This window comes from Mixophyes fleayi, chromosome 1 (genome assembly GCF_038048845.1).
Source record: "Mixophyes fleayi isolate aMixFle1 chromosome 1, aMixFle1.hap1, whole genome shotgun sequence".
In the NCBI taxonomy this organism is placed as follows: domain Eukaryota; kingdom Metazoa; phylum Chordata; class Amphibia; order Anura; family Limnodynastidae; genus Mixophyes; species Mixophyes fleayi.
In genome coordinates, this window is record NC_134402.1 from 289,393,305 (window position 1) to 289,407,702 (window position 14,398).

Consider the following 14,398-nt stretch of genomic DNA (forward strand, 5'->3'; position numbering starts at 1 on the left):
ACAGGAGACAATATAATCACAAATAGATTATTGTAGCAATTGCAAAGAAACAGGGGTTGCAGTATCATATTGTAAAAAGGTACAGAGTACTAGATGGCCTGGACTCAAACCCAGATGCACCCGTCAACTTTTTTGAAAGGGAGGTGCCACTGTCACACACAGTTAAGATCCAACCTTTCTTCCTTATTTTGACTGTTGTCAGGTTGGTGAGAGGGCCAAGTAGGCAGAGCAGCAGCGATGCTGTGTCCTCTCATTTTGCCAAAAATATCCATGTCATGTGTATGCAACAAGCTGTCTAAAAGCACCATGAACATTAAGAGCTTTGAGTGACTCTCAGATTAGACAGATGCTTACAGCACTATTCGATTTTATCTGAAATGCTCATATTGTTAAATGGTCACTAAATGTCCAATGTACACATTACATGGAGATTTTGGGAACATGCAGAGGACAATGCACTGCTGCCCAGGAGGTAGTGATGTAAAGAATGGCTGGTAGGGGGTTCTGGTGAAGGGGTCTGTGGTGATTAGCTGTCAGTGGTGTGTCTGTGCATTGAGAGCTAGCAAGATGATGTCTGTAGTGTTGCAATTACGTTTATGTAATACAGCATATAATTTAGCTTACATCATCTGCTGGAATGTTGCGGCCCACCTGGGGATAAATGTATCAACTGACGATTTTTTCAACTCGGCGCTATTCGGCGAATTTGCAGTGAAAATTTAAAGCAGCAATGACTTAAAAGGTGTTGTTTTGCCTTTAAAGCCATTGCCTCTTTAAATTTTTACTGCAAACTCGCCGAATAGCGGCGTGTTGAAAAAAAAAAGGCAGTTGATACATTTACCCCCTGCTCCTCTACTCAAGTCTTCACTCATCTCTACCTGAGACCACAGAGGACTGTAATGAAGAGAATGGTGACAGTTGTTTGGATGAGTGCCCATGGTCATGCATTAAGGTGTTGTTATTCTCTGTAAATGTTGGAGAATGTAATAGAGCAGTAGGTGATGTACAGGTAACTATGGATAGTCATCATCCCAAACTAGATCTGTCAAGAATGCTATTTGTCTCATCCCTTTGCTGACAGCATCTGCTACTCTGTCTGACATCAGTCTACTGTAGTGTAGCTGTCGGAGTGGCAGGATTTGAAGTCTCCCACTTTAACAAAATACTCTGCAGATTGGTGCTTTACAAACATTGGCATAGCCAGTGATGTCACAGCCAGTTTGAATAGTAACAGCGGCAATTTTTTGTAACAGTCCATCTTCTGTATGCCGTTTCTCATCCCTTCCATGTGCCAAGTAGGGGTGGATTTATCTTATTATTCTTTACATGTTCTCCCCGTGTTTGTGTGGGTTTCCTCCGGTTTTCTCCCACAATCCAAAAACAGACTAGTTTGTCTGTGTGTGTGTATGTTAGGGAATTTAGACTGTAAGCTCTATTGGGGACTGATGTGAGTGAAATCTCTGTACAGCACTATGGAATTAGTGGCGCTATATAAATAAATGATGATGAAACGTAAGCAAAGTAACAGAGGCAAGGGAAGAAAACAGAAAGGGACAGAGTGATGGAGGGTGGGGGGAGAAATAGAAAAAGGCACTGAGTGATGAAGGAGAGGGGGGGGCAGCATGGCACAGGGAATAAGGAGAGATGAGAGGAACAGCATGGCACAGTGATGAAGGAGAGGGGGGGAACAGCATGGCACAGTGATCAAGGAGAGGGGGGGCAGCATGGCACAGTTATGAAGGAGAGGGGGGCAGCATGGCACAGAGTGATGAAGGGGGGCCAGGTGAGTGGGGGAAAGCAGAATGGAGGGCACAGTGTGATCATAAGGGGACACAGCGTGGTTGTGATGAAGGGACACAGTGTGATCATAAGGAGGCACAGCGTGGTAATGATGAAGGGGCACAGTAATGTGGGTGTGATAGCACAGGGGGCTTGTGGTAGTATCTGTGTGATGGCACAGGGGGCTTGTGGCAGTGTGTGTGATGGCACAGGGGGCTTGTGGCAATGTGTGTGTGTGTGTCTGTGTGTGATGGCACAGGGGTCTTGTGGCAGTGTGTGTGATGGCACAAGGGGCTTGTGGCAGTGTGTGTGTGTGTGTGTGTGTGTGTGTGTGCGTGATGGCACAAGGGGCTTGTGGCAGTGTGTGTGTGTGTGTGTGTAATGGCACAGGGGGCTTGTGGCAGTGTGTGTGTGTGTGTGTGATGGCACAGGGGGCTTGTGGCAATGTAGAGTGTGTGATGTAGGTGGTGCCTAATTAATGGGTGCTATTTTGTTTGTGGGGTGATGGTGGGGCAATTCAATAGTGGGGACTATTAATTTAGGATGGGGTGGTTTGGGGGCTGTTGAATGTGGGGGTGAGTTTGGGGAGAATGAGGTCTCTTTATTAAATGTGACTATGAATTATTTAATGGCAGTGATGGTTGCAGGAAATAGGTATATTTATGAAATGTAAATACTATTAATTCATTGATGGGGCTGTTTGCAGGGAGGGAAATGGATTTATTTATTAAATAGGAATACTATTATTTTAATCTTGGGGCTTGACCAAGGCCTAATTATTACTCGCGGGTGCTATTGATTTAATGCCCGGGCTGGTTTGAATTTTCTAAATGTACCCATTTTTTTCCCAAATAGGGCCCCCAAAATTCCAGGATCCAGACAAGCCGCAACTAAAGAAAGAAGCAGTCACAGGTGGTGAAATTGACAAGAACATATAGGAGAGAGCAGGATAGTCTGTGAAATGTTGTGATTCTAGTGGGACAATCCCAATTTTTGGTGACTGCTCCGCCCAATGTCAGGGGCAGGCCAAGACAGTGAACTCTTTATGTACACACTGCATTCATTATGTACTACACTATGGTGCTAGATGTCCTGAAAGTCAGGAGTGCTGGGACATATGTCACGCTGCGGCGAGCGGGCACTGCACCCTTGTGCCAATGGTGTACACATCAATGTAGGTTTTTGTTCTGTAGGAGTGGCCTAGTGCTTTTTACCACTCCCCAATGGTGCATAGCCTCATCTCCAATCGTATGAAAACCGCAATCTTTGCGCCGCCGCGCATAAATTTCTGCCATGCTCAACTATAAGGGGGATCCCATGAAGTTGTTGTATCGGGGCCCTGAATTCCTCTTGGCAGTCCTGTCAAACAGTATGCGGTTTGATCAAGCTTGCCATTCATAACCACCTCTTTTATTTTGGCCATTTGAATGGCGGTTTGGCGACGGTTTTAAAAAAAACCCCAGCTTTGTAAATCCGGTTGTTTGTATGTTCATCATTATTAAAATGGGGATGGCGAGTTGTAAAGTGGTTTTGAAAAATGTCAATTCTGGCCGTTTTAACGGCGGTTTGTATTTTAGTAAATCTGACGGTTTCAAAACCGACGAAAAAATAGCCAAAGAGCGGCGGTTTGAGCAAACCGCCCTTTAGTACATCTAGCCCCAGGACTAAAAAGCAGTCCTGATATACAAAGCCCACATTCTCGTGCATTCCCAAAGTCAAAAAAAGTGTTGCTTAGCCTAATAGCCACAAAGAAGTCCATTAAGACTACTGTGTCATCATCTTGTCAGTTCCTTAAAGCGGAGCAGCCAGGTTGAAAGAATTTTGAGAAACCAGACCAGCATACTGATACTTTTAGGCACACTAGCATCTCTGGCTAATTCCAGAATTTCCAGCACAGGTATGCATGCACTGCAAATTTGTTCATGTGTTCATTATTACTAGTATTAGTGATTTAAACAGTGCCAGTAGCTTGATATAGCCTTAGAGCAAATGACAATCAAGGAGCTACAAACACCACTATATTGAAAATTATGTTTTTGTTAATGGGTCACAGAACAGTAAAAATATGCTTTACAAATAAAAAGAGACCAAAATAATAAATTAACATTTCTTCCTAGTCCCAATAAATACTTATATTTTAGGGTACAGGGTATATATTATTGCATTTATATATATTTAGGGCAGAATTTATTCCACTGCATTACTGCAGTTAAACAAATGGTTGATAGGCAGTGTGAGCTACTTGTGGCCTTCTTTTATCCTTGTGTCCGTTTACATGTGTAAACAAATTATCCTGTCTACACTGGAGTGCATATTGATACATTATTTTCTATTTATGTATATTGTCTATTGCATTCGTTAAAAATGTGTGCTACTAGTTCTATATTTGAGGTGAAGTAGTGCTACTAAGTAAAAAAAAGGCACAGTGAGAGACTTATTTATATTTAAGAAACTGATAACTGCTATCACAGACGCAATACATCGTGTAGAAAGTGCTATAACACAGACCATTACTGTCTATGGTAACTGTGACAAGTCACCTCACCTCCCATGTGACAGTACAACTTGTTAGCCCAAGCCGCACACGGGGCGGGAGAGAGGCTGAGGGAAGGGCGGTGTGCCTCGAGTGAACTGCGCATGAGGAGGTAGGGGCGGGCCTGGCTGTACACGGCTGAGTGCTGCGGAGACAGCAGGGGGGACACACACTGGGAACCGGCGGACACCATGGTGTTTGAGTACTTGGTAGTGGATGTATTGAACCGATTCCTCGGGGACTATGTGGTGAATCTGGACAGCTCGCAGCTCAAATTAGGCATATGGGGAGGTGAGTGACACACCCGCCGTGTATTGCTCCCATGTAAATACCCCGGGGTGACAGCAGTGCGGAATATTTACTTGCGCTGTGATGTCATACCGTTAGGGTGGTTCATGTCGTGACATGACATGTGGACTCCGTGATTACTGTGTTACATTCTGTAGTGTCTGCAAAGCATGTGTCCTGTGACTGTCATTAGTGCCAGTGCTTATTTATGTTATGGTGGAGATTACTTGTCAGAGAGAGACCGACACTCTTCTTTTAATACGATGACTTATTTAAACGGTGATGTGTTAAACATATCTGTGAATAAGATTAGCTTTTCAACATGTTCTAAAATAAAATACCTTTTTCTGTTTATCACACTACTGGTATTTAGAAAGTGAACCATACATAAAGTAATTATGCTTAAGTATTAGGCTGCAGGACCAATATGCCCCTATCCACTTAATTTAAAGACCATTTACAAATTATAAGTTGCTGGTTTGTGGAATGGGACCCATATAACATTTCAGCCTATATAGTTAAGTTTCTCATAATACTGAAACGCAAAGTTTTGACACTGTCATATAGTTTTCTCAGTTCGTAAAGACCCATGCTTAAATACACTCTTATCTCTTTCAGCTTTATTAGTAGTTACATAGTACCTCAGAGCCGTAACTTAAAATTCTAGCGCCTGGGGCGAGAATGTCAAATGCCGTGCCTCTAGCCCTCAATTTCAACCAAATTAACCTAAATTATTCCTAAACTGCGCCCCCCCCTTTAGCGTTGCGCCCAGGGCGGTCGCCCCCTATCGCACAGCCCTAGTTACGGCCCTGTAGTACTTAATGCCCTATACTATGTAAGTATACAGACCATTTTTTTTGGACCAATCATTTAAGAGAAAACATAGAAAAACATAGACATAGTTGGATGTATGTTACGCTTATGTGCTGAGTCGCAGGCATCTCAGGATGGTGCCTATCTTTGCTCCTGCAGCATATACGCTAGGTTTATGTCATGCTTACATCAAAGTGTATACACTGTAAACACTTACACCAATAGAAGACAAGAGAATGAAAAAACTTAGGAGCCAAAAAGATTTTTTTTAAGTGCCAGCACAGAACTCCTCATACCTTCATTTTTTAGCCTTCACTCCACTGCACCCTACCTCAACAAGTACACTTCATAAACGACTTCCAGGGAGAGTTAATCATGATGACGTGATAGGTTATGATATGCTTATTAATTTACTTTCTACATAGTATACATACAGGTTTATAAGAGCAGTTTAACCCCTTCAGTGCTAAGGACGAGTGACACTCAAACTTCACATATAACTCGAAGTGCACAGAGCATGAGGTGCGTGCAAAAATGAATGAAGATTTTAACCTGGAACATCCTGCGTGGTTCCTGTGGGACATTGCTTTTGATTGAATCGGCTCCTTAGAAACCATAAAATGCTACATCTTAATTATATTGGGCCACTTATTATTTGGTTAATATTTGAACCACTACTGTTGAAGGGACAGTGGAGTACGAGGGGAGCTGGGGAGAGTTTTGAAAAAGTTGGGGTGGAGGTGAGGGAGAAGCCAGGATGGTGCAGGGCCCTGGGGAGGTCAGTGTTTCCCTCCACCAGCTTACAGGTTCACCGCAGAGTGTGGAGGGCCGACATGTACTCTAGTGGGAGGAGCTCAACCTGTCATTCCATGGATTCGGTTATTGGGGAACTGGATCCCTGGAATGACAGGTGGCTCCTGTTATTTTTTTTATTTAAACTGGTGCCCATACAATTAACAAGTTCCAAACAATTAAATGCACAAGAGTTATTTAATAAACATTTAAATACATAAAAGAGTACTAAGTAAGAAAATAAATTGGCAAACTCTAAAAATAATAACGGGCTGATGTCTCAGGTATGGATTATAAACATATTTATTGGAAATTAAGTGTCAATATAAAATACATGGTATTGTATCCATTACAATACTGAGTTTCAATTTATAAAATAATTGAAATAAATTACTATAGTAGCCTAAGTATGTTGGTAAATAGTTATTTTAAACATTCGGATGAAGACCTATCAAGGTTGATATTAACACCTACAATTTTTAGTTGTGATGATTTTGAGTGATTCAAACTTCTGATCATAATTGATCGTTATTAGATCTTAGTGGTAAACATTTATAAAAATGAATCCAAAGAGAAGGAAGGTGGTGTTGCCCATAGCAACCAAAACATGTTGCAACCCCACCTTTTTCTTGAGAACTGGGTTACATAAATGACCCCCGAGTGTATGTATTTTCTGAGCAACATTTTTGAAAACTAGTACACTGGGCAATAGTGGTGGTGTCCATATCAATAAGTTTTTCTAGTGCAACTTTAAAAATGAAAGCTAATGTCTGATTGCTACGGGTGTACTAATTTTCATAAGTGTCCCCAACTGCTTGGAGGTGTGTTTTGCCAGAGGCAAGTTGTACCTTTTACACTTGCCTGATTCTGTTTGTAAAGTCTCTAACTGTAAAATCCCTCCCATTTGCTCCCCTGGTTCATTTTGACAGTGTTATGTTTTGGAATGCTCAGCTGTCAGTGAGGACAAAACACACCTAAATAAGACATGGACATTAGCAGCTTTGCAATGGGAGGGTAACATGAAATACATTGTGAGTTGTGCACTGATTTTGAAGTTGTAGTGCACAAAAAGATATACATGAATATATTTAAATATATATACGTAAATATGTATATATATTATTGTCTAGCATGTATTATAAGACCCAAATGCTACTAACTTTATAAGAAATTATTGGAATTCTATGTTCTCAGAAAAAATTATTGCACGTTAAAAGTTTCAAAACTGTCCTGGGAGAACTGAGGCACAAGGGAGCTCTAAACATATTTGGCTCAATCGCTACACTACATGTGTGCAGATCAAAAAATAATTTATACTGTAAAGCAGACTATCTCATCTTTTCCATTTAGAACCCAGATTGTAGCTCTGAAAATCTTGATATCCATGGTTGTTTTTGAATATTAATGTATTTCTTTTTTTAGACTACTTCACAATTGTCTATAATACTAATATTATTTAACCTAATGAATTGCACATTTTATTTTGAAAATAATATTAAAAATGCTTAATAAAGTTTAATAGTTGGTAGTCATGCACCAAGCTGTTAGCAATAAGCTCTAGTTGGCACAATGTATCCAGAAAACATCCAGTAACAACTCAGAAGTCTGAATGCGCCAGCCAAACTTTTCCATTAGAATTGTAAAGCGCTACGAAATATGTTGGCGCTATATAAATAATTGATGATGATAGGGTTACTTGAGTGCCCAAGTGACATCATTATGCACCAGGGTGCAAGCTGGCAAAGGAATATTTGATCCTTGTCTCCATTGGACTCCAGCAACTGTTACAAACAATTGTATAAATAAAAGTAGATTTACAAAATGGTCAATGCCTCCTCCCACTCCCTACACAGCACAATGAGCTTTTGGTAGCCATTGTGTGAGATACTGACATATTTTGGGTATTTTGGGTATGTGCCAGAGTGTGTTAAAGAGGACCTGTCGCTATGTTTTGTTGCTTTACTGCCTAGTGCCTTATGCAACTCTTATTTGAACATAGTGCAGGCTAAAAGCTGGACATGGAAGTCAAGGCCTTCTGTCAGAGTAGAGAGCTGCTCCTAGGCCTGGTAGAAAGCTGCTACTCTTCACTCTGGAGCAAGCCAGCACATAAGCAATTATTTTGTTATGTACGTAGTGCACAAGCATTGAATAGTGAACAAACAAAGAAAACATTCAAATTTGGTATACTCAGGAAGGAAGACAGGGTGTACCTAACAGTCTTTAAAGGGCATATTCACCTAAAGATTAATTTGCCCAATAATTGTCTACACACCTTTATAACAATCAAGGGGGTTGGGCCCAGAGTATTCTATATGCGGAATGTCACTTGATATTGGATGGGTTCAAGAGCCAGTAAGGATCTCCTGCATTAGAGGTTATGCAGGTTCTCAGGGAGGTTGGGGCCTCAGAATGATTATAGTTTTATGCAATGTGGGCATATTTCACAAAAAGGGAAAATGATCTGTTCACCATTTTATTATTCCTTCCTCTTTCACAAGAATAATCAATGTAATGCAACAAGTGGCAAGATAAGAAGGGTTGAAGGATCTGGTGTTGTTGCCTTTGCCTATCTTGTAAGGCAAGCTGGTTGCATGCTTAAAACATATTGTATATGTACGCTTTCCAGCTAGAGTATTTTTGTTTCTGAAATGTACCAGCAACTGTAATTCTTTTCTGATGAGAAGCTGTAGCTGTCATTGTCATCTTCCGTAAGTAAATGTTCCTGCGGTTGAAAATAGGAGTTTAGTTGCTTCCTACAGAATATGGCAACATAGTTGCAGCAAGAGATCTGACGCAACAAGTCTCCTCTATGTATTTTGTTCTATAGCACCAAATACATCGGTGATTCGGAGAAGGGCTATCGGGGCCCCAGGAAAAACCAGCCCCTTGTGTTGAATCATCACAATAAGTTGCAAAATGTTGTACTTATTTCTATATGCAACTGTTGCAGAGCAACTTGACATATTTGTATACTTTAACTGCAACTATATTTATATTTCGGTCCCTGCTCTGTCTTATGCAGATGAATACTGTACTTGAAATGTTGTCATTCTCAGCAAGCACTGGTAGTCCCTGATAATTCATCAGTAACATTTTATTTGGGCACCTTTCCTTTTGTCACTGCTACATTTAAACACAGTCCAAGTCTAAAGAACACCACAATGCGAAGAATGGCATCTGCTGTCTGTGAAATATGATTATGTACATGAAGAGACCAAAGGATAACTGTCTCTTTCCTGCCACAAATTGTGGCTTTAGACTTTTTGTCTCCCATGAAATTGATTGAAGCTAAATGTGCTTTCTCGCTGATGGCTCTGATATTGTTTGTGGACCACATTGGTTTGAGTAAGTATAAATACAGCCTGGTAATGGGCACCTATGTGTCATTATATACCAGTCAACACATCCAGTGTAGGATCAAATGTATTATTATTATTTATGTCACATGGCTAATCAGAGTTTGTTTTGGACTGTTTAAAGATGACAGGTTAGAAAAGGTATACAAAATGCATGCTTAGACTATTAATTTTTATTGCCTTGATGTTCATTTTTTAGATTTGCCATCTTTTTACTGGCAGAGGAGTACGCTATGAATTGGCTGCAGTAAGCTGATAAACTGTATATTCAGTTCCTAGATTGAAAATACTCTGCAGAAGCTAAATGGCATTAAATAAATAGGTGTGGCTTCTTTGTACAGCTCAAACCCAACAAAGGAGTATTGCAGTGGTAAATTAAATATCATTGTAATGCACATATTGGTAAAGTGTGTTTTAATATAATAAAATGTGTGATAGTTTAGATAGGGACCATTCACATACTTTTTTTTAAACAAAAAAGAAATAAACCACAGGTACATACTGTATTTGGTTGGCAGATGTCTGTAGCATTTGATGAAACTGTATAACAGTGATTTGTTTTAGGCCTCATTGCACTGGTACTAATTTACATGCATTTACAAGCTTTTTATAACACTAGAACAACATATGTAACTGGAGTTGACAATGCATCCTATTATTTTCAATGTCTGTATGCCCACGTGAGTTTTTACTTAAATCAGGTGCCTTGTGTTTTTCTAAAAGCTTCTTGTTTCATTCAGTGCATAACAAGTTAAAATCATTGAGGTCAATAGAGTGACCTCTAAATTGCCTCATACATGGCAGTAAAATGCTAGTCATTCACACTTGTCTCTGTCTAAAATGTTTCTTCAGTTATCAGCAGAAATTTGAGTAAAACCAGGGTGGCAGAAGAGGTTAAAATAGAAAAATAGTTACAATCAATTTCTGGTGATTGCACAGTTACCAACATTTTAAAACACTTCACAAGGATCATTTTTGCTCAGCTAGTACTTCTAAGCTCAGCACATATAGTATTGTCAGGGCAGTCATTGCTGCCCTACAATTACCACCATGTAATATTTAGTGACCTTGATTACAATGTATGTAACGTAAATGTATCATTCTAAGTCTGAAATGTATTTAAGAAATTATTGAAGCCCACTTTTAATTCTTATTCATACCATTGATTTAAAGAATATGGGGTCCACCTGCAAAAATGGCAGGCAAGGTGTGCTTGTCACAATATTGTCATTTATTTGTAACAGATCTGCAGCCTGGTCTGCACAGGGTGGAATTTAGTAGGGCAATCGGGCCCCAAGGAACACCATCCCCTTGTGTTGAATAGCACTAGCAGCTCTTCTCAAATCCCCCCCCGGGTGTTGTGAGTGTGGGTAATGTGTAGAAGTTTGAAATATCATTGATCGTTATTAGAAACAAATACTTGCCTAAACCTTCATTTTCATCTTTGTTATACTCCTAAATCCATTGCTATCTTATAAAAGCCCTTATAGCATATCTTAATGTGGCTGTATACTTTTATATGTCGTCATCATCATCAACACACAAACACACACACACACATAGAAAGAGAATAGGGTCAATTTAATAGCAGCCAATTAACCTACTAGTATGTTTTTGGAGTGTGGGAGAAAACAGGAGGAAACCCACGCAAACTCAGGAAGAACAATACAAACTCCACACAACTCCAGCAGTACTAATATGGAGCAACCTACACTGATATTTGTCATAGTGTACATGTAGCATTTATTATAAGGAAAATTTCAATTTATTGGCGATCCCTTTTAGGAATTGTAACCTCGGCACTGTAACTAATGACCTTATAGACGTTGCCTTCATTAGTTAGCTTTGAACATCGTTTTGTGAATAAGCAGTCTGAAGACCTCTATTAATCTGGTGAAAGTATCAAAAAATGTGCGAATACATGACTTGGAAGGTCAAAAAATTTCTCTGGTAGAACAAATAACAGAAGAAAGTCTGCATATAGAAACAAAACCTTTTCTATGATTGCTTATTTATTACTCCACATATTTAGATTGTCTGTGGTGCCATATAAATACATGATGATGATGCTCCCATTCAGTCTTATTCTCTGCTTTATAACACAGCAGAGAATGAAACAAATCGGGGCAGCTGCCTTGGGCCCGCAGGTGAAGGCTTACTGGGCCTATGGTGGCCTGCGGCCCGCCTGTTGCCTGTCACTGGTGTAAGGGTGCTAAATTAATGGTGCCTCAGACAGCCCAACACTTAGGTCTACATGACACAAAGGGATGGAAGTTAAATATTGTATACCTTCTAAAGATATGCGCAGCCTTGTTCACATGTGACTTATGTCCTGAAACTTGTTGCTGATGACTGGAGAACATATGGCAGTAACAAATATGCTATTCAGTAGCTGCATTTGTTAAATGAAATGGGAATATATAAATTAGCTATACTATAATAAAGTTACCTGTGGGACAGTGTTTTAGACTCTAAGCAAAAGTGTTTGAGGCTTTGTAATAATCAGCTCTTTTCAAAACATTAATTACGGAGTAAAATTGTGGAGTCGTCATTTTGGTGGCACACCCCCTTTTTACAATGCTCTCAGGAATCCTGGCCAAGTAAATGCCAATGATTTTCTAAAAACTGCAATCTAAATGTTTTTTTTTGTGGTTCATTCCAAGACAAAATCACCTCTAGGGGGTAGGAAACAGATGCAAATATTGAAATTAGATCTACATGACAAAGCTTTAAATTTAATTAGCTAAACATGGAGGTTAAAAGTGCTACAAAGCAGTTAAGCAGTAATTTGCTTACTTAGTTTCTGTTAAATATGTCAGTGATAAGAGAGCCAAATGCTTTTGGCAATATATTATAGAATATATTTACTAGAAAGATTCTTGTTTGGTCCAGAATAGCTGGCGCACAACAATGCATATTGGTTAGTAATCAATACACCCATGCTCCTGAACAAGAAAGGTGTGCACCATATTTAGTCGAACATTTATATAATGAAAATTGAAATAACAGATATATGAATGCAAACCTGTTTCTTTAAAATAATACAGGAATAAAACAGAGAAACTATTTTCGCACACTCTTTTGCATAAGATATGGCATTAATTCCACTAAACATAGTATACATTTTCACACATACACATATGAAACATGATTACATTATATTGATTCATTGGAGAGATACCTTTTGGATATAGGTTGCTTATGGGGCTTGTATATGTCATTGACACACATTCTCTGCCGAATTACAGTGGTTACAAATGTATACGGCTGTCTTCTCAACCATGAATTATCGAAAATACTGCTTTGCTCCGTTATGTTTCAAATAATGATTATACTCTGAACCTGGAGTGATCTAAAAATGGTCTTTCCCAGCAAAATTTTAGCCAAATCTGTATGGTCCTTAGGTCTCTTAACTGTGCAATAAAATAGGGTTTATTGCTCTTCTGTGACCAAAGGGCCTTTCTCATTATACAATAAAAGCAAGGTGACATGAAACAGACCGCTGATGCATGTCTGCATCCTTCTTTGTGATGTGGAATACTTTTGTGTCAAAAAAGACAAAAGTACAGTAGCAGTGATACCTTTATTGGCTAACCAAAATACATTTTTATATTTGCTAGCTTGAAAGCTAGCAAATATAAACATTTATTTTGGTTAGCCAATAAAAAGGTATTGCTCCTATAATACTTTTGTCTTTTTGGCACAAAAGTATTCAACATCGCATAGATTTTTCTAGCTGACAGGGTACTGCAATAAATATTTTTGCTACACATTCTGCATCCTTCTTTAAAATACACTAGCTACTTACACACAGTACATTGCTGGCATTTTCTTTTATCTAAAGTATATTCAGTGTTTAAGATAGACCATCACACCATTAATATATTAGTTATCTGATTAGATTATAATCATGACACACAGTTGAGCCATTTCCTAATAACGTTCTGTTTTATGTTGACTACTACCACTTCTCTTGTTCTCTTTGGAGGATGCAGTTTTCAATATTTATTCTTATAACATTAAAAGTAATTTATTTAAGGCTAGCTGATACAAGTGTTTTCAAGTTAAATGATCAGTTGGCCCAAACAGGACTACATGTCATTTTTTTTTGCAACAGTCTGACAAAAGTTGTAGAATATATATTTTTATTTTTACTGTGTAATATAAATTATTCAAGTAATACTTGTTTGCAAAATACTAGATACTATGCTAAATCCCTGAAAATTGTCATCCTGTAAATGTCTCCAACTATGTTTGCAAAAGAAGACATTTTTTTTACAGATATAGCAACAAACTATATTTCAAAATGTGTCTTTTACTGGTGAAGTAGCCTTTTCTAAATGTTTTTGCCTTCCCCAATTTTTGTTCAAATGTTATTGTTTGGTTTTGGCTAGAACTTGGTTCAAGATAATCTTGTCAACAGAGCAAGCAATCTGGAAGTGTAACTCCTTAACAGATACACATAGAAATAACATTGCTTATGTAAAATAATTTGCACATATTCCTAGATGAAAATATCTGCCTTTAAATAATCCATATTTCTCTTTCATCCTATCTGGGGGACACTGCTACCATGTGTTGTGTGAGGGGAGTGGCGTTTGGCACTTAACTCTTAACCTCTTCAGTTGTAGTTGAGTGCCCAAGGGAGTTGGGCTCACTTATGCTAGGTATTACATTTTTCCCTAATATAGTTATTTAAACTTACCGTATATACTCGAGTATAAGCCGACTTTTTCAGCACATTTTTTTATGCTGAAAAAGCCACCCTCAGCTTATACTCGAGTGAGTCAGTTTCAATGTATATAGAGATGGTGGCCGGGTACCCAGTGTGCTGAAA

At 39.0% G+C, this 14,398-nt stretch overlaps 1 protein-coding gene across 2 annotated transcripts in view; it reads left to right on the forward strand.

Annotated features, from left to right (window-relative positions):
• Positions 1-4,445: 4,445 nt before the first annotated feature.
• VPS13A (vacuolar protein sorting 13 homolog A) overlaps positions 4,446-14,398 on the forward strand; it is a 243,599-nt gene continuing 233,646 nt past the window's right edge. For both annotated transcript variants that reach the window (XM_075211020.1, XM_075211019.1), the window contains exon 1: positions 4,446-4,603. In XM_075211020.1, the coding sequence (XP_075067121.1) occupies positions 4,504-4,603 (100 nt within the window). In that variant the 5' untranslated portion in view covers positions 4,446-4,503. The remainder of the gene's footprint in view (positions 4,604-14,398) is intronic.